A 20662-nucleotide genomic window follows, 5' to 3' on the forward strand; every position below is an offset into this window, starting at 1 on the left:
GGCTGGAGTGCAATGGCACGATTTTGGTTCACTGCAACCTCCACCTCCCGAGTTCAAGTGATTCTCCTGCCTCAGCCTCCCAAGTAGCTGGGATTACAGGCGCCTGCTACCACGCCCAGCTAATTTTTTATACTTTTAGTAGAGACGGGGTTTCATCATGTTTGGCAGGCTGGTCTCAAACTCCTGACCTCATGTGATCCACCCACCTCGGCCTCCCAAAGTGCTGGGATTACATGCATGAGCCACTGCACTCGGCCGACACAAAATAATTTAGCTTTCATGTTTTTCTGTCTGTAGTCCAACTGAACCCTTATTACCTAATGGGGAAGAAAATCAAAAAATAAGCCCCATGCATGGAAATCCATGTATATGCAACAAATGTCCTCCTTGTCCTGCCACGGGACAGAGGACCTAGGCTTGATACTTGGTCTCTTTATTATCATTTTGAGGCCTGTAGAAATAAGGCTAAAAGCTGTTTGCTAAGTTATCTGTTGGTTGATTGATTGATTGGCTGATTGATTGAATGACTTCCAACTAAGCCAATGGCATAGAGGAAAGGCTTAAAAAAAAATCATGGATCTGGCCGGGCGTGGTGGCTCATACCTGTAATCCCAGCACTTTGGGAGGCTGAGGCGGGTGGATCACCTGAGGTCGGGAGTTCGAGACCAGCCTGACCGATATGGAGAAACCTGGTCTCTACTAAAATTACAAAATAAGCCAGGCGTGGTGGTGCATGCCTGTAATCCCAGCTTCTCGGGAGGCTGAAGCAGGAGAATCGCTTGAACCCAGGAGGCGGGGGTTGCAGTGAGCCAAGGATGCGTTCATTGCACTCCAGCCTGGGCGACAAGAGTGAAACTCCGTCTCAAAAAAAAAAAAAAAAAAAAAAAAAAAATTCATGTATCTACTTCTGTTTGTCAATGAAGACCTAGCACGTGAAAAGATTGACTCAGAATAATTCTTGATTTTATGATAGCCTATTGAAACTCAAATATACGTATGATGTCTAAACATTTTCATTGACAAATTACTCTAGTCAAAGCTGGGCTTTTTCTAATTGTTAGCTTTGGAACAAAAAGGAACAGATTTACTAATTGTTTCTCTGTGCTGTGGAACTTTGCCAATCTGTATTTATTCTTGACATGTGCACATATGTGTGTTGTGCCTATATCAAAATGAGCTATTAAAAATAGTTTTGGAAGAAGTTCATTTTTAACCACCGAAAAAAGGACCATAAATGTGTGGTCATTAAAGTCCTTATGATGGATGGATATGGTTAAATTAGAAAAACTTACCCCAGGTCAAGGAATTTTCTGTCACCAGTCCTTTCCTGGAAATGGTAAGTTTCATCCTTTTGACCCTGCTCTAGAAAGCAACCCACAGCGAGATGGACATAGACTAAAGGCCTGTACTCACAGAACTTCACAGCCAAGAGACTTCATTCAATACCTGTCAGAGTGTAACCATGGACTACCCGAATCACCTGAGCTGCATGTAGATATTTAGATTTCTGCACCTCTCCTGTTCCTACAGGATCAGAACCTCAGAAGGAGGGGAGAGAGGAGCCTGCAAAGCTGCCTTTGAGCATGCACTGCTGTTGGTTCTTATGTATGACAAACTTAGGACAACTTCTCTGGTCCATATGCTCATGGTGTATAGATGACAATACTAAGCCCCAGAGAGAAGAAATAACTGCTCCAAGTGCACGCAGAACCAGAAATCCTTACCGTCTAACCTAGTGGTTTCGTACACCTAGCTGTCTGACTGATGCATGCTTTGAATGCCAATGGATGAGTCATTTCCTATGAATGGGAAAGGAGAAGGTGGCATAAGTTCGGACCCAGAGTGTGCTACAGTTCTTGGTCTTTAGAACCAACAGACCCCCTGAAGAGTGAGAAACTGGGTCTTCCTCAGCCTAGAACTTCCAGCCAGCAGTCCAGAGTTTAGGCACAGCTAAAGCATAATTAGGGGGTTGTGGGGATGTGGTGGTGGTGTAGCCAGCACTCTGAAAGCCTCCAGCACCCTCCCCCCTTCCCTGGATGGGTGCCTTCTGCAGGATGCCTTCCAGGGACTAAGGGTCTGGCTTAGGCCATGGAAAGATTCTTCCGTTTTGCCAAAATGAGTGTTACCAGATAACTGTCACTAGTGGAATGTATATATACAAAGATTGCAAATACTCTGTTTTTGAAGGAATTTCATTTTTATTTCTGATTTCTTGGACTGTGAAGTCTTCACTCTTAATTAGCAAGAAAGAAAAAATGATGTGAATGAGGTGCTGTCCTGAAAAGAATCAGGAGTGAGTTTTTAGGCATTGACATCATTGACCAAGCTCAGGGACATTGCCAGGAGTGAGCTGAATTCGTTGCTAACTTCGAATGTGGGAGGGCTGGGGTGAATGGTCACTGTGAACCCCAGCTGTCAGCCCCTGAAACCTGGTGGACCCAACCCTGACTCCAGAGATAGAGGAGTTCTTCTCATCAGCCTAACTCTAACCTGAACTCACTGGGTCACCTTGAGCATGTCACCAGGGCTTTCTGAGCCCTAGCCCCTTGTCTTTAAGATAAGGGGTGGAATTAGAGCACCATAAACTGAGCTTTATGGAGCTCCAGACTTCCAGGAGTGTGTGCCTGGAGGTGGGGGGTGGAGGACAAACAGAGAGGGAATGTTCCCTTCCCGCAGTCTTGCCTTTAAGGACAGTAGCTCTGCCTCTAGGTTTTATATATTTGTGTACATGTAAATTTTTCTTTGAAGCAAATTTTAAAGATTAACCACCAATCAACTAGGTATTTTATTCTAGTTGTGGATTAGAATTTCCTGGAGCATCTTCCAGTACAGAACAAAACAAAAACACACATCTCTACATCTCTTCTCCACTTCACTTCCCTACCACCCTGCCCAAATATCCTGCCATAATAGGTTGGCAGTGAGGTCCCAAGCATCAGTATTTCTGAGTAGTAAATGGCTGAGAAATCCCCAGAGATCCTGACCTCTGACCTGGTGTTCCTCCCCAGGCATGCCAGGGAAGAGTAACGTGGCATCTCTGCGCCAGGCCCCTGGGCAGAACGGAACCAGCTTCCACGGCTGCATCCGGAACCTTTACATCAACAGTGAGCTGCAGGACTTCCAGAAGGTACCGATGCAAACAGGCATTTTGCCTGGCTGTGAGCCATGCCACAAGAAGGTGTGTGCCCATGGCACATGCCAGCCCAGCAGCCAGGCAGGCTTCACCTGCGAGTGCCAGGAAGGATGGATGGGACCCCTCTGTGACCAACGGACCAATGACCCTTGCCTTGGAAATAAGTAAGTTCCTGCTGCTTGGGAGTTGAGCACACACCTGAAAGCCTCAAAGCCAAACCAAAGGAAGGAAGGAAAGAAGAAGGGGAGGGGACAGGAAGGGAGGGGAGGGGAGGGGAGGTTCGTTAGGCATTAGCACTCTGTCCCTCATATTTTCTCAATCATTCTCCATTCTTATATCACCTCCATTCATTCTTACCTCCTCTTCTGAATGCATTCCCACTCCTGTGTTCCTCCTCCCTGTAGATGCGTACATGGCACCTGCTTGCCCATCAATGCGTTCTCCTACAGCTGTAAGTGCTTGGAGGGCCATGGAGGTGTCCTCTGTGATGAAGAGGAGGATCTGTTTAACCCGTGCCAGGCGATCAAGTGCAAGCATGGGAAGTGCAGGCTTTCAGGTCTAGGGCAACCCTACTGTGAATGCAGCAGTGGATACACGGGGGACAGCTGTGATCGAGGTAAGCCAGCCCCACTGGGCACCTCATTCTCTTGGCAAAGCAAGAGGGGTCCCATGTCTTTGAAAAGAGAGGGAGAAAAAGTGAAAAAAAAAAAAAAAAAACAGGAGCAACAGAGACAGAGAGAGGGGAGTGACAGGAGAGAATACTAGGTCTTCACACTACTTGCAGTTGCTGCTATTGATTTATTTTCAAGTATTATGAAGGCACCAGCTGTGAAATGACCTTAAACCTCCACCGCAAGATTGTATACAGCCTTCAGATGCTTCTCACAAGTTGATTTGTTGTAAAAGAAATACTCCTTTTTACCTGATGGAGAAGCACATTTACTTTACTCCTGTCTTACCTTTACCGGCTGTTCTCATCCGTATATATTATTAATTCATCTTCTGGCACAGAGAAGATGGTCCTCTTAATTCTGCTCTAGTTTTAGTACAAAATGACCTTTGGCCTTAGAATCGACTGATTTATCACAGCAAATCATGTGGGTGAGAGGAACGGAAACAGGCTGACTTCTTAGTTCACCTTCCTCCTTCTCCTTTGTCTGCGTGATCAGAGCTCGCCTGGCCTCCAGCTGGCACGGATTTTGTTTTGTGTGTCCAAGGGACGAGACAAGAGGAACGTGCCCATGGAAGCTTTTAGCAGATGTCTCTTTTTTGAACTACATACTTCATACTGGGGTAATTTATGAAGTTAATGGAATGTTACTTGTATTAAGTAACAGATTGGATAATGTTAAACTCCAGGTCTAATAAATAAAATGGCATACTCTCTGAAACTGCTCCCTGTGGTAAACAAAACCAGCTGTTAGTAGTGTAAAAACAGAAGATGTGTATTTTTTTTTCCTTTTTTGCAATGAAAGAAAATATTTAGGAATCCAATTTTCTTGTCGCTGCAATAGCGTTGTATTTATATTCTACATAATAGCATTCACTTTGCTGAAAATAGAGACCAAAAAGAAGTATTTTTCAAAGAATAGGAGGCCGTGCCACCAGCTAATAATATGTAAAGCAAGTTACGAAGGGGAAGCAAAGGCTTCTGAATTAAATTGTGGATTCACAGTCACTCTGCATGACTTACAGTGACTGTTCTTAAAATGCTTGTGCTTTTTGTTCTTTTCTAGAAATCTCTTGTCGAGGGGAAAGGATAAGAGATTATTACCAAAAGCAGCAGGGCTATGCTGCTTGCCAAACAACCAAGAAGGTGTCCCGATTAGAGTGCAGAGGTGGGTGTGCAGGAGGGCAGTGCTGTGGACCGCTGAGGAGCAAGCGGCGGAAATACTCTTTCGAATGCACTGACGGCTCCTCCTTTGTGGACGAGGTTGAGAAAGTGGTGAAGTGCGGCTGTACGAGGTGTGTGTCCTAAACACACTCCCGGCAGCTCTGTCTTTGGAAAAGGTTGTATACTTCTTGACCATGTGGGACTAATGAATGCTTCATAGTGGAAATATTTGAAATATATTGTAAAATACAGAACAGACTTATTTTTATTATGAGAATAAAGACTTTTTTTCTGCATTTGGAAAAAAAAAAAAAGAAATGCTTGAACTAAAGCTTCCCCTATGCTGGAGAAGTATGAAGAAAGATATACCTGGAGACATTAGAACAGCGATGGGAACCATTGCAACTCGGGTCCATCTTTGTAACATGCTGAAGACAAGCAGAAGCACATGCACGAGGGACAGAGGAGCTACTGTGCACTGCTGTGAAATTGCCCAGATCATAAAACCTGTGTACCCTCCTTCACATCAACCAAGTTCACTAGGACATACCAAGCACATGTGTGTGAATGAGGATGCAAGGCAAGAGAACGGAACTCCAGAATTCACAGATAGAACAAATGGATGAGAAATATTTCATGCAAAATATAAAGTGTCCTGAGGATCTGGGTTCCATTTATGAGAGGAAATGAAAGTGCTAAAATAAATTTTATCTTCCTTTTAAATGTCAGCATGTCAGCAGAAGCAGCACACAAAAGTCTTTACCATTTTCCAGTATTAATTTTTTGTAATATAAATGATAAAGGAGATGATAAAGAACCAATAGATTATTGATAAATAAATTAGTAATAATATGATTTTTTGTTTCTATGAGTTCTAAACAGCCCTATACAGTATTCAGTTTCCATGAGAAATATTTATTGTATCAAAGTACATTGTACTTAACATTTTAGGCCATCCTTTTACTGTTCCTTGATGCTTTAATATATATTAATTTATAATTATCCTGATATTTTTGTACATTTTTCAAACTTAAAAATCAGGATTTTTTTTTTTTTTTTGGCAATAGTACTAACATAGGGTTTTATCTTGGGATAAATATGTGTTGGTCTGTTTGTTGACCTTGACATCTGATCACTGATGTCAATGACCTACTGGCCTCATTCAGGACACCTGCAGAGAGTATGCAAAGTCCGAGAGAGGAAAACAGAAATCTGTATGTGAGATGGTCATTGTACAGAAAGAAGTGGCCCCTCTGCAACATGTCCTCACAGAAACGAAATGGTGGTAGCAATCAACACTAGAAAGTAGACCTTTTGCAAATTAATATGTCCTTGACCTTTTTTGCCCTTTTCTGGGGGTGGGGTGGGGATAAAAAGACTGTCATATCAAGAACTGTGACTTTTCTTTCCCTCGAACAATAAAACTCCTTTATTATCTTAATGCTCCCATGTTAACATGTTTGCTGCTAAATTACAATGTAGAATTGATAATGATTTATAGTGAACTGTGCTCTTCCCTCATTAAAATCCCAGGGTGCCCTGTAAAGATGCAGATGTTTCTTCCTGAAAACTTCTTTTTTTACAAAGAAAATTAGATGTACATGTATAATTCAGTGTGCTTTGTCTTTCTCCAGATTAATATCGGTTACACTGCTGATGTTTGTAAATTAAACAGATATTTACTTCATTAACAGCTTGGTGGTGTTCTTAGAAATTGCACAATAGGCCACTCCTTAAGAATTTATTAATCAAAATGATACAGAAAGAATAAGGAAGAAAACCTATACCTTTTTGTTGCCAAAAAATTGGTTTGAGATTCACACATTGTTATTTCTGGGGACTGATATTGGAATGGCCACATAAGAGAGATGGATATAAAAACATACTATTTGCCTGAAAAAAGATATTCAGTTATTTTTTTCCAAAAAATTGTAAGATGAAGTCTAACTAAGATGAAATGTTTTTGTTTTTGTTCTTCTTTGTTTCTCCCTCCCCAATAGAACCAGGTAGAAAACAATAAAAGACAGCCACTCTTAGGCCAGGGTTGGTAACATGAAGGTGTACTATCCAGGACAGAGAAACAACATTGTCTGGGAGGAATAATCCTCATCAACCATGATAAGATTTTGTCTTTGTTTCCCTGTAAACAAACAAACAAACAAAAAACCATGCACACACACACACCCATACACACACACTCGGTCTCTCTCACAGACACAGACACCCAACTATTTATTCATTCTTGTTTAAAATGTCTAAGTTGTAATTATAGAGACAATTGTATAGCTATTGTAAATTATTTATTCCCATTGATTGCTTCTTTTTTCCAAGGGGTTTAAATCATTCATTAAACAAAGAAACATCTGTGAAGATGACGTGATTTAGATTTGTGTTTATAGACATGTATTATCCATATAGCCACTGTTTTTTGAGTGCTTCTTATATGCCAAGTACTATGCTCAGGGTTTTCTATGAAATATCTCATTCATGTATATAAAACCATGAGATTATTGCACTTTCTGCTTTATACATGCATACAGGGCTCATAAATAGAGGAGCTGGATCCACCTCAGTCAGGTGTTCCAGACCACATTGTCTGTAATTAAGGCAACGGCTTAGTAACTACTACCTCTACTTGGGGACTTTCAAGCCTTGGAGCCTTATTCCACAGCCCAATAATTTTTCCTTCTTGATTATGTAGTTTTAAGTAATCCAGACTAGAGACTTTACATTTGCTGTTTCATTTTTTAAGGAAAACAAAAGTGAAACCTTCATAGCTTCCAGACTGTGTTCTTTCTCCTTCCTGCTTAGAAAGACACAAAATAAAATGACGGCTGTCTGAGATATGAGCTGAATTAGCAAGTTTCTTAGGGGGTTGTTTGCCTTGAGATGTGACTGTCTCCTGTGCATGCACCCTTTAAAAATAAATCCAATAGCCAAATAATTACAAACAAGATAAATGTAGGGTAATTATTCATATTATAAAAGGTTCCTTACTTAGAAGGTCTTGCCAATAGGATTACTTTAAATAGGAAACTGTTCCAGAGCATATCCAACAGAACTCTATGCATTAAAACAAAAAAAAAAATCATGCATTTTAGAATCAAAGCTACTACATGGAATAATGTGCATTGTAATATGATAAAGTGGCTAAACATCTCTAATGTATTTTAATTTAAATTCTCACATGAATGAGGCACCATCAGGAAATGCCATGGGGGTCTGACATGTGTTTGATTTAAAATGTGTTCATTGAATAACAACCATCTCAGTCATCTTTGGAATTTGTTTTCACTACAGATTTTCTGAAATTATTTCTAAGCAATATAGATGAACCCCTATCTTTAAATTGCTCTGAGAGTTTTCTTTTTTTGGGTGATTTGCTTTGTCAGCAGCAATTCTTTCTGGAGAAATGATCAAAAGACTGTTGAAATTGATTCAGTCCTTAAAGACCTCAAGCTTTATGGTGTCATCTACCTCATGGAGTGACCATTATTTCAAAAATAACGTTCACAAGAAGGGAAGCTATACAAGGATAGGAAGCTTCATACAAAGTTTTACACACTTATCTTCATTTTTATTCCTATGTATTCAAAAATCAGTTAACAACACATCTATATTTCCTATCTCCTATCATGTGCAAGAAGCTACACTAAACTTTTGATATACAGTTTCACATGAAACAGACATCACTTCAGCCATTTTAGAGCTTACACTCTATGCAGCTGGGGTTGAAGTTAAAGTGGATAATAGATATTATACAAATGGTCACACTGATACATAATTTCAGATTGTGATAAGCATCCTGAAGGAAGTTATGTGTTATTAGAAGAAAGAATAGCAGAGGAATCCAATCAAATAAGTGTAAGGAGGTTTGGGAATGCCTCTCTGAGGAAGTGACATTTAAACCGAGTCATGGAGGATCAAATAGAGTCTAGGATGGAGGCAGATGGAAGCTTGTGTAAAGATAGGGGTTGGGAGTTCACGCAGAGAGAGCAGCCTGTGTGTAGGCCAGAGGAGGAAAAGAACTCGTGGTCAAGGAAACAAAAGAATTTAGTGTGGCTGCTGTGAGGTATACAATTACTGCTTGTGTGTAACACAACAGTGACCATTTTCAGGATTTCTTAATTCACCATATAGTCCATATTTTTCTTCTGAGCATCTGTTTGCAGTGAGGTCTCAAAACATCAACAAGAAGGGATTTCCATTTTAAAATAGCAGCTATTTGGCTGTGCCTAATGTAGCTCCTCTAAACTTCCAAATGAAATATCTCTGAGGATATGGAAAATATAAATACTTGAAGTAGCACTGAAAATTAAGAATAGTAGTGAATATTCATGAACTGAGGGCTGATAAAGCTGGATTGAAAAAAAACAACCGCTGGCCAATTCATGCTTTGAATCTCATGTGCATTTTTCCAGAGACTTGGGAAATGAATCAACTGGAAACGTAGTAGAAAATACCTGTTCATTAGGTGTCAATTAAAATCTGAGTTTTAATGACATCATGGTGACTGCACTGGGCTGGGAAACCCCAGCCTTCTGACCTCCAACCCACCCTCTGCTCTGTTGAGTGAAAACAATGTATTCCTCTAGATTATTTGAAAACATATCTCTAACTTCCACTGTAAGATAAAATCCAAACTCTTTAGTTTGGTATTCCAGATTACTCACATAGTGGTCTCAAATTGGCCTTCAGTATGTGCTCTTAGATTGACAAATGCTAGGGAGGGATATTGTAAAGCAAATTCTGGGCTGGAATGGCCACCTTGTGGATATGAGATTCGTCCACATACAGGTGGTAGTTGAAGCTAAGAAAACGGGCAAGCTAAATTAGAAACACAACAGAATGAACTTAACCAGAAAACTAACCCCACTTTAGATGATCCATTTCTGGAATGAAGCAGTCCCAGAATAGAGAGAAACAATGGGGAAATTTTAATAAAGCAATGAGGTAGTCACTGGCTAGTTGTGGGTAAGGAATAATGGACTGTTCTCTTAATAAGTCTGATAACAAAAGAAGAAGAGGGAATGGCAGCTGGAAAAGTTGGTGAGGTCACAGGGTTGTCATTCAATGAATCAATAAGTATTGGTTTATCACCTATAGTAACAGCTTGTGAAGAAGTGGGGCAAGCACTTGAGGTATACTCTGGGGATCATCCTGAGAACCAGGCTGGAAGAGCAAGACCAACCTAAGTCATCCCTTACATAAGCTTGTTGATCAGTGGATGTAAAAAGCAGAAGCCAGATACAGTGAGGTTGAGGAAACAGGATGCCTGAGAGTAAGAAGTCACAAAATCACTCAGAGTGAAGAGAGCAATGTATATGCAAGAATTCTTTACCAAATGGAGTTCTCCATTGCCTTCCTCCTCTTCCCCTCACAAAGGGGATACAGCATTTCAAGGGCTTTGTCCAGAGATATTAAATTCAGCTGAGCAGAGGCATCACCATCGGCATTGGGAATTAGCTTTGTCATTGTGTCAATAAGTGGCCAGCTGAATTTAGATTCAAAAGAGAATCAAAAATTAAAAAGCACACACAAGAAAACAGGGAGTGTAAGAAACAGCCACAGAGACCATTGTCTAGAAAATCTGCTATGATTAATCTTACTCTCCCTTCTTGAAGTGGCTAGAATTATTTTCATTGTTTTTTTCACATAGATGGTTGCAGAGAGATTAAGTGACTTGCCCAAGGTCGCACAATCCAGGTCTCCTGACTCCAGCCATAATGCAATATTGATTTCACTGGAATTGAAAGGCAAACTCTATCAACAACCCCGTGAGATAATGCTGGAGGAGTAAGTATTTCTCAAGGGGAGTTATTTTGGTTTGAAAAAATGCCCATGAATAGCACTCACTTTCCCAATAAAAATGCATTTTTTAAATATCTCCCACTGAGTAAAGGAAAATAAATAGTGCTTTTTAGTGGAATTTGCTTCCAAAAAATGAAAACGGAGGGATGGGAATGTACCTGGTTGCTTCAGTATTTTTGGTCATTTTTCTGGTCAGATATGCCTTGATTGAGTGGGCTGACCTGGAGCAATTGAATTCCATTGCTAAGATAGTCACAAGGACAGGACCAAACATGCCGTAGTCCAGTTATATCAGCTGCAAAGTCACATTCTTGAACTCAATCCAGCTCACAGGTATTCTTTGTAAGGAAAAAAGAGACAAAGATAAAAAAAAAAGCTATAGAGGAATTTCTATTTGAATGAGCATGTTTGATAATGTCCCTTAACCATAATCTCAGGGGCCTGTGTTATCTCAGAAAGGAGAAAGATGAACATCTTTGAATTGCCTAATCTTGCACTTGCTTGATCCTGCTTGCTCTCTGCTCACAATATTACCATTCAATTACCTCCACCACTTTCAATTACATCTTACCTTCAATTACATCTCTACATTGATTTTTTTCTTCCTATTATTTCTGCATTAGCCACAATTCTCCTCTGATGTTTGTCAACTCTTTTTCAGAGCTCTGAATGAGCAGGAACACATTTCTGAATGACACGTACAATACCCTGTTTGATTGGGAAATAAATCACTTATCATTTGGCCAAAAAGCACCAGCTGGTCTAACAGTTCAGTAAAGGAAGTAGAAATCATTATATCTCTGTTTCCTCATTTAAACTTGTTTTCCTTTTTTCTCTTTTCTTGTAAATGCTTCCATATTTTAGAAAATTGACACACAATTGTACCAATAGAAAAGACAGTTGGAGAATTAGGAAGTGCAGTATAGCAATTCACATCCTGCTCTTTCCCAACTGAGCACACCCAGGAGGCACGAGACCCAGGCAGCGCAGCTGAGTCAAACCTAGGGCTGCTCCTCTAGACCCTGATGTATACACATACACACACATGCAGAGACACACACACATACACATAGGAATGTGGAATAATGTAGAAATAAAGGAAAAAAATTAAGTCACTCAAAGAATTGACTGATTTCCAAATCTAAAATGGTATAGTTACAGCTTTGTGTAGTACTCTCATCTCCTTCACTTGAATTCTATTCCTTTTAAAAGCAGAATGTCAGTACACAGAAAACCAGTTTCAGTATGGCACCTGACCAGTGGGTCCATAATGGGAAAAACATCTTTGGCCTAAGAACATTGAGGGAGTTACCTTTCCAGGTTCCTTTTCTCAACCTAGCTTAGGTCTTACTTCTTTTACATTACAATGTAATAGAAGTGTGTATCCACCCCATTTCTCAGGAGACACTAGCATGCCCTAGTCAGTCTCCTATGGACACTGTGATATATCTGCCAGGAAAACATCAGGACCAAAGGACTTATCCTGCCAGCTTCTGGGGCCTCTCCCAGTGGACAGTCCTCAGCTCTCGGCCAACTGTGGAATTACCTGGCTGAAGTAAAATCTTGCCCAACATCTTGCCCAATATCATACACCTTTCCTAGGGCAGTCTGATGCAGGGATATAAAGATCTGACCCCTCTCCCTAGTTCAGGACATTAATGAAGGACTATCCCAGTTCACAGGTCCTCGTGGGATCAGCTGAAACCTTCTTTAACACAACATCACAGCACAACTTTTCCTTCTGCCCAAGCCTACTTCCTTTCCTTCCATCCACAGGTGGTAACCTTCAGAGCACTCCCTCATAAACCTCATGTACGCAGCATCAGTGTCCTAGGGAACACACCTGGAATCCACCTGTCTCCGAGTTACATAGAGAGCAGGAGACGGCAGTGAAGAAATTAGCTGTCCCTCTGAGATTCAGAAAGCAGCAAACTTATACCTCACAGGAAATTTGGGGACTTAATGGTAACATTTCTAAAATAAAATGTGATGACCAGGTGGCAGCCTCTTTGGATGAGACTGTGAGCCCTGAATATCTGAGACATGCTCAGTTATTTTAGAAAGTTTATTTTGCCAAGGTTGAGGACACACCGCTGTGACACAGCCTCAGGAGGTGTGCCCAAGGAGGTCAGAGAACAGCTGGGTTTTATACATTTTAGGGAGACATGAGACATCAATCAACATATGTAATATGAACATTGGTTGAGCCCAGAAAGGCAGGACAACTCGAAGTGGAGATGGGGGCTTCCAGGTCACAGGTAGATAAGAGACAAATGATTGCATTCTTTTGAGTTTCTGATTAGCCTCTGCAAAAGAGGCAATCAGATATGTATTTATCTGAATGCACAGAGGGGTGACTTTGAATAGAATGGGAAGCAGGTTTGCCTTAAACAGTTCCCAGCAAGACTTTTCCCTGTAGCTTGGTGATTTGGGGGCCCCGAGATTTATTGTCCTTTCATATTTCCCCCCTTTTTCTTTTTAAAAATATTTGGAGAAAACATTTTAGAAGAAGATGAGTCTCTGATCTCAGGTTTTGTCTGACTTTTCATGGCTAGGATAGTGTACTCCTAGACAAGTAGGTCCCAAGTTACTAGGAAAGATCATTTTTAGCAGGCTGTCTCATGTCCTATGAAGAGAAAATATGGGGAGAAAGGGAGAAAAACAACAAACAGAAGAACCACCCTGGAAAATTGATATAGGCCACATTACACTGAAATCCACACATCAGTAGGCAAGTATGAAAGGGAATTATGTATGTAAATAGGTTGCTGTTATTTTCTTCTGAAGTTTAAGTTGTCCAGCTTCAGTTCACAGAGCTTTAAGAAAGCACAGGTTACGTTTCAGTGACTCCAAATTAGGAAAATTGAGAGAGAAAAAGAAGGAAAAAATTGAAAACATGATTTTAAAGACTTATAGTCAAGAAAAATTAGAATTTGGTCCCAACTGTATAAAATAATAAAAATTGAAAAACATTAGGCAAGACTAGAATCTAACAACAGGTGTACTATAGTTTTTGAAACATAATTTTTCTCTCTCTAATTTCCCATTTTCACTCAAGACAAATCATGGTAGGACTAATTTGCTTTATTATACTTGGCCTAATTATTTGTCTACAGTGCAGCAAGAATAATTATTTTTATTACATAGGCTTTTAAAAATTGGCTTTGATGGAACTTTGTTCCATAGAAGGAATCTCAGATAGGACTTTTTAAAAGCTGAGCTGAGCCATGGGTTTGTACCATCAAATACCTGTGAGTTGGGTGAATTCCTCTTATCTTGAGGTGCCAAGATAAACTTGGGGGCTCTTGGGCCTGTCAGAAAGTTACATTCTTTACTTATCACAGGTCAGGAACCCTGTACTGGGACTGTGTAGACAAGATATGAGGCCAGTTTTCCCAAAGGGGCTTTATTGGTTCCATCAGTCAAGTTTCATTCCTTAAAGGAAAGCACACCAGTCCAGTCAAAGTCTTGGAAATAACCAGCTTGTCCTATTGTGTACTGTTGCAAATGAAAACAGATTCTTATTAACAGATTCTTATTCTTAATAACTGTATTGCCCTAAGTGAAGAATTCTCACAAATAGTTTCCAAATTTTGGAGAAATCAGGTAGAGAGAAACTTAGTTTATAGTTTAGATTTGAAACAAAAATTGTAACAGTTCTTTCCCAAAACAAACCTTATTTCCCTGTGGACTAGACTGCCTAAAGCCAAAAGGTTAGAAATTATGGTAATCTTACTAAATTCAAGATGTAGCTATTTTCATTAAACCATTATTAATGTCTTATTTATTTAAAATTACATAAGCAAGGATCATTCTGTTTTGGACTGGGTTTATAGTTTTGTAACATGCCAAATTTTAACACCTTATAGTATTTGGCAGTGATAAATATAAAATTGCTTGATCAATAAATGCAAACAAAAATGTATCCTGGCAATTCTTAAGACATTTCTAATATTACTTTACCAATAATTTAAAGCTAGCTTATTTATTCAATATTTTACTTGTTATGTAAACTAGAAAAAGCATTTGACTAGTCTTCTTTTTCCCTGATGAGGTATTTGATTCAAGCACTTTTATTTTCTTAAGCCAATGAATTAGAGCTCTTTTATATATTTTCAGTAGTGAAATATTGTGTACAGAACACATAAATACATAGATGTATTAGGTATGTTGATAGAAGTACATCTTATGGATTCATAAAGACCTTCTTGTTTTTCCTTAGACTTTCAAATTCTTGATAACATGCTTCATTACCCTAGGCAGTTGTCAGCTAAATAACCTAAACTTGCATATTAAAGGAAACAACTCAGGTGAAAATCAAATAGCAAAATTTACATCATAAGGTACAGAAAGAAAAAGTCTGTTGTGCTGGAGGGAAATTAAAGTGAATTTAATTGCCAATTAAACATAAAATTATAGAAATTATAAAGGCCTTTTAAACATACACACACACACACACACACACACACACACACGCACACATAGAGAAAGATCCTATAGTTTTTATTTCAGAACTTTAGGCATGAGATAAATATAAATTCACTGGCTTGCAAAAAAAGACCCTGCTGGACCCAAACAGTGGTTTTTATCTTAGTAGAAAAATAACAGCTGATTTGAAACAGACGGAAAAGAAACTAGAGAAAAAGGGAACTTAGGAACTCCACAGTCTGCAGGTTGACCTTAGGGCTCTTTTTCCTTAATATAAATGTGCACAAAGACCATATTGCTTCTATTTTACATTAAACTCTGGCAAGTAGAGGTGCCATAAAACTTACAGAGTCCTTGAAAGAGGGTCATTCTCCTTTTTTTTTTTTTTTTTTCCTTATGCTTAGGTTGTTTCCCACTTTTTTTTTTTTTTTTTTTAAAGGAGGAACTGAGCTGTGGCCTAGGGTTTAAGTGTGGTGGATTGATATGTGCTGCTTTTGGGCAGGACTCCTCAGCATGTCACCACTGAGTTGTTTCCACTCTCTTACATGTCTCAGTTTCTCTCTCCAGGGGTCTATAACCTCTGAGAGGGATCAAAACGCTGAGTGATCAGCCCTTATATGCATTTCCTGGATTTCATGTGCGTCCGTGTGAAGAGACCACCAAACAGGCTTTGCGTGAGCAATAAAGCTTTTAATCACCTGGGTATAGGCGGGCTAAGTCCGAAAAGAGAGTCAGTGAAGGGAGATAGAGGTGGGGCCGTTTTATAAGATTTGGGTAGGTAAAGGAAAATTACAGTCAAAGGGGGATTGTTCTCTGGCAGGCAGGGATGGGGGTCACAAGGCGCTCAGTAGGGGAGCTTTTGAGCCAGGATGAGCCAGGAGAAGGAATTTCACAAGACAATGTCATCAGTTAAGGCAGGAACAGGCCATTTTCATTTCTTTTGTGGTGGAAAGTCATCAGTTAAGGCAGGAACCAGCCATCTGGATGTGTACGTGCAGGTCACAGGGGATATGATGGCTTAGCTTGGGCTCAGAGGCCTGACATTCCTGTCTTCTTATATTAACAAGAAAAATAAAATGAAATAGTGGTAAAGTGTTGGGGCGGCGAAAATTTTGGGGGATGTTATGGAGAGAGAATGGGCGATGTTTCTCAGGGCTGCTTCGAGGGGGATTACGGGTGGTGTGGGAATGTAGAGTGGGAGAGATTAAGCTGAAGGAAGATTTTGTGGTAAGGGGTGATATTATGGGGTTGTTAGAAGAAACATTTGTCATTTAGAATTATTGGTGATGGCCTGGATACGGTTTTGTATGAATTGAAAAACTAAATGGAATAAGAGAAGGAGAAAAACAGGTATTAAAGGTCTAAGAATTGGGAGGACCCAGGACATCTAATTAGAGAGTGCCTAAGGAGATTCAGCATAGTCCTGCCAGCAAAGATTATTTATTTACTTTAAGAGTTAAGAGTGGCAGTTTGGGGACAGCACCAGGAGATATCAGCTGTGGTGGCTTGGAGAAACAGTGTAAACCGGCAGTGTAAACAAGAGCAGGGCATGTATGAGTAGTTGAGAATGGTGAATAGGAGTACGACTAGACAGAAGATAGGATGACAAGATTTTTGGGGCACAGTCCAAGTTGGTCTGGTGTCTGGAATGAGACTGGGGCTTAATAAAAAGGAGCGTCCATACAGGAGCTCAAATGCGCTGTACCCTGTAGCATTCCAAGGACAGGCAAGAATTCTGAGAAGGGAAAGTGGTAAAAGTATTGTCCAGTCCTTTTTAAGTTGGTGGCTGAGCTTGGTGAGGTGTGTTTTTAAAAGACCATTAGTCCATTCTACCTTTCCTGAAGACTGAGGACCGTAAGGGATATAAAGGTTTCACTGAATACCAAGAGCCTGGAAAAATGCTTGGCTGATTTGAGTAATAAAGGCTGGTCTGCTATCAGACTGTATAGAGGTGGGAAGACTAAACTGAGGAATTATGTCTGACAGAAGGGAAGAAATGACTGTGGTGGCCTTCTCAGACCCTGTAGGAAAGGCCTCTACCCATCCAATGAAAGTGTCTACCCAGACTAAGAGATATTTTAGTTTTCTGACTCGGGGCATGTGAGTAAAGTCAATTTGCCAGTCCTGGGCAGCGGCAAATCCCCGAGCTTGATGTGTAAGAAAGGGAGGAGGCCTGAACAATCCCTGAGGGGTAGTACAATAGCAAATGGAATACTGAGAAGTGATTTCCTTGAGGATAGATTTCCAGGATGAAAAGGAAATGAGAGGTTCTAAGAGACGGGCTAGTGGCTTGTAACCTACATGGAAGAGGTGAAGTGATGACAGAATAGAATGGGCCTGTGAGGCTGGAAGGAGATATTTTCCTTGGTCTAAGAACCATTTGCCTTGTGTGGGAAGAGATTGATAGGTGGAAATTTCAGCGGGGAAGTAGGTGGGAGTGACTGATGTGAAGGAGAAAAACTGGCGTGAGATACAGAAGTTGGAAAGCTAGCTGCTTGTCTAGCCACCTTATCAGTATAAGCATTGTCTAGAACAATGGGATCTGACGCCTTTTGATGGCCTTTGCAGTGAATGACTCCAGCTTCCTTTGGAAGTAAAGCGGCCTTGAGCAGAGTTTTTATTAAAGAGGCATTAATAATGGAGGACCATTGCGTAGTGAAGAAACCTCTTGCAGCCCATATGACCGCATGGTGGTGCAGAATATGAAAGGCATATTTAGAGTCACTATAAATATTGATGCATAGTCCTTTTGCAAGAGTGAGGGCTTGAGTTAAGGCAACTAATACGGCTTGCTGAGAAGTAGTGGAGGGGGGCAGAGCGGTAGCCTCAATGATAGATGTGGAAGATACTATAGCATAGCCTGCCTTTGCTGGTGAGTGGTGATTAGGCCTGGCAGAACTGCCATCAATAAACTAAATGTGATCAGGGTGAGGAACAGGAAAGAAGAAAATATGGGGAAATGGGGTGAATGTCAGGTGGATCACAGAGATACAGTCATGAGGGTCAGGTGTGGTATCCAGAATAATGTGGGAGGCCAGATTGAATTTTGTGCCAGGAACAATGGTAATTGTGGGAGACTCAACAAAGAGTGAGTATAGCTGAAGGGGGTGGGGGCGGGCAGGCAGAAAGTATATATATCAGGTATGAGGAAGAAAATAGATTTTGGAAGTTATGAGAAATGTAGAGAGTGAGTTGAGCATAGTTTGTGATTTTTAGGGCCTCTAAAAGTATTAAAGCAGTGGCAACCACTGCACACAGACATGAGGGCTAGGCTAAAACAGTAAGGTCAAGTTGTTTGGACAGAAAGGCTACAGGGTGCAGTCCCGGCTCTTGTGTAAGAATTCTGACTCCACTAACCATGCCTGGGAAGGAAAGGAGTTGTTGTTTTGTAAGGGATTGAGGTTTGGGAGATTAGTCGGACACAATCGGCAGGGACAGCACGTGTGTTTTTATGAGAATTATGCCGAGATAGGTAACAGATGAGGATGAAATTTGGGCTTGACTGAAGTAATGGGGGCTGTCTGTGAAGGCTTGCGGCAGTACAGCCCAGGTAATTTGCTGAGCCTGATGAGTGTCAGGGTCAGTCCAAGTGAAAGCGAAGAGAAGCTGGGATGAAGGGTGCAAAGGAATGGTAAAGAAAGCAATGTTTGAGATCCAGAACAGAAGAATGGGTTGTAGAGGGAGGTATTGAGGATAGGAGAGTATATGGGTTTGGCACCACGGGGTGGATAGGCAAAACAATTTGGTTGATAAGGTGCAGATCCTGAACTAACCTGTAAGTCTTGTCTGGTTTTAGGACAGGTAAAATGGGGGAATTGTAAGGAGAGTTTATAGGCTTTAAAAGGCCATGCTGTAACAGGTGAGTGATAACAGACTTTAATCCTTTTAAAGTGTGCTGTGGGATGGGATATTGGCATTGAGCGAGGTAAGCGTGATTAGGTTTTAATGGGATGGTAAGGGGTGCATGATCGGTCGCTAAGGAGGGAGTAGAGGTGTCTTATACTTGTGGGGTAAGGTGGGGAGATACAAGGGGAGGATATGAAGGAGGCTTTGAATGGGGGAAAAGGTGGCAATGAGGTGTGGCTGTAGCCCAGGAATAATCAGGGAAGCAGATAATTTAGTTAAAGTGTCTCAGCCTAATAAAGGAACTGGGCAGGTGGGGATAACTAAAAAGGAGTGCTTAAAAGAGTATTGTCTAAGTTGGCACCAGAGTTGGGGAGTTTTAAGAGGTTTAGAAGCCTGGCCGTCAATACCCACAACGGTTATGGAGGCAAGGGAAACAGGCCCTTGAAAAGAAGGTAATGTGGAGTGGGTAGCTTTCGTATTGATTAAGAAGGGGACGGGCTTACCTTCCACTGTGAGAGTTACCTGAAGCTCGGCATCCATGATGAGTTTAGGGGGCTTCCAAGGCGATCAGGCAGTGTCAGTCTTCAGCTGTTAAGCTGAGAAGATCTGGGTAGGAGTTAGTCAGAGAGCCTTGGGCCAGAGTTCCAGGGGCTCTTGGAGTGGCTGCCAGGTGAGTTGAACAGTCAGATTTTCAGTGGGGTCCCACACAGATGGGATGCAGCTTAGGAGGAATCCTGGGCTGCAGGCATTCCTTGGCCCGGTGGCCAGATTTCCAGCACTTGTAGCAAGCTCCTGGGGGAGGAGGTTCTGGAGGAACACCTGGCTGCTGCGGTTCAGGCGTTTGGAAGTTCTTGTGTGCTGGAGATGTGGCTGGGGTTTGTCTCATAGTGGAGCCAAGGAATTGCAACTTTTTTCTACTATTGTACACCTTGAAGGCGAGGTTAATTAAGTCCTGTTGTGGGGTTTGAGGGCTGGAATTTAATTTTTGGAGCTTTATTTAAAGTCGGGAGTGGATTGGGTAATAAAATGTATATTGAGAATAAGACGGCCTTTTGACCTTTTAGGGTCTAGGGCTGTAAAGCATCTCAGGGTTGCTGCCAAATGAGCCATGAACTGGGCTGGGTTTTTCATGTTTGATGAAAAAGAGCCTAAACGCTAACTGATCTGGGAGAGGTCAAATAAAGAAAAAGGAGCATTAACCTTGACTATGCCTTTATCTCCAGCCACCTTTCTAAGAGGAAATTGCTGGGCAGGTGAAGGAGAGCTAGTCGAGGAAAGAAACTGTAAGCTAGACCGGGTGTGAAGAGGGGAGGTGATAAAAGGATTATAGGGTGGAGGAGGGGAGGCTGAGGAAGAATTGGGAGGGGAGAGGTCAGATGGGTCTGTAGAAAAGGAAGATTCGAAAGACTCAGCAATGCTTGGGGTTGGGATTGAGGGGACAGGCAGGAGGGAAAGAAGGAAGATTTGGGTCGAGTTGCATTGGGAACTGAGACTAGGAAGGGACTGATGTCTAAAAGAATGCCTGGACGTCAGGCACCTCAGACCATTTGCCCATTTTACGACAAGAATTATTCAGATCTTGTAGCATGGAAAAAATGAAAGTGCCATTT

General features: G+C 41.1%; 1 protein-coding gene across 2 annotated transcripts in view; it reads left to right on the plus strand.

Moving 5' to 3' along the window:
• SLIT2 (slit guidance ligand 2) overlaps nt 1–6654 on the plus strand; it is a 369313-nt gene extending 362659 nt beyond the window's left edge. For both annotated transcript variants that reach the window (XM_001163449.6, XM_001163334.8), the window contains 3 exons: nt 3009–3297; nt 3538–3749; nt 4870–6654. In XM_001163449.6, coding sequence (XP_001163449.2) covers nt 3009–3297; nt 3538–3749; nt 4870–5111 — 743 coding nt within the window. In that variant the 3' untranslated portion in view covers nt 5112–6654. The remainder of the gene's footprint in view (nt 1–3008; nt 3298–3537; nt 3750–4869) is intronic.
• Nucleotides 6655–20662: the final 14008 nt, after the last annotated feature.

This window comes from Pan troglodytes, chromosome 3, assembly GCF_028858775.2.
Source record: "Pan troglodytes isolate AG18354 chromosome 3, NHGRI_mPanTro3-v2.0_pri, whole genome shotgun sequence".
Lineage (NCBI taxonomy): Eukaryota > Metazoa > Chordata > Mammalia > Primates > Hominidae > Pan > Pan troglodytes.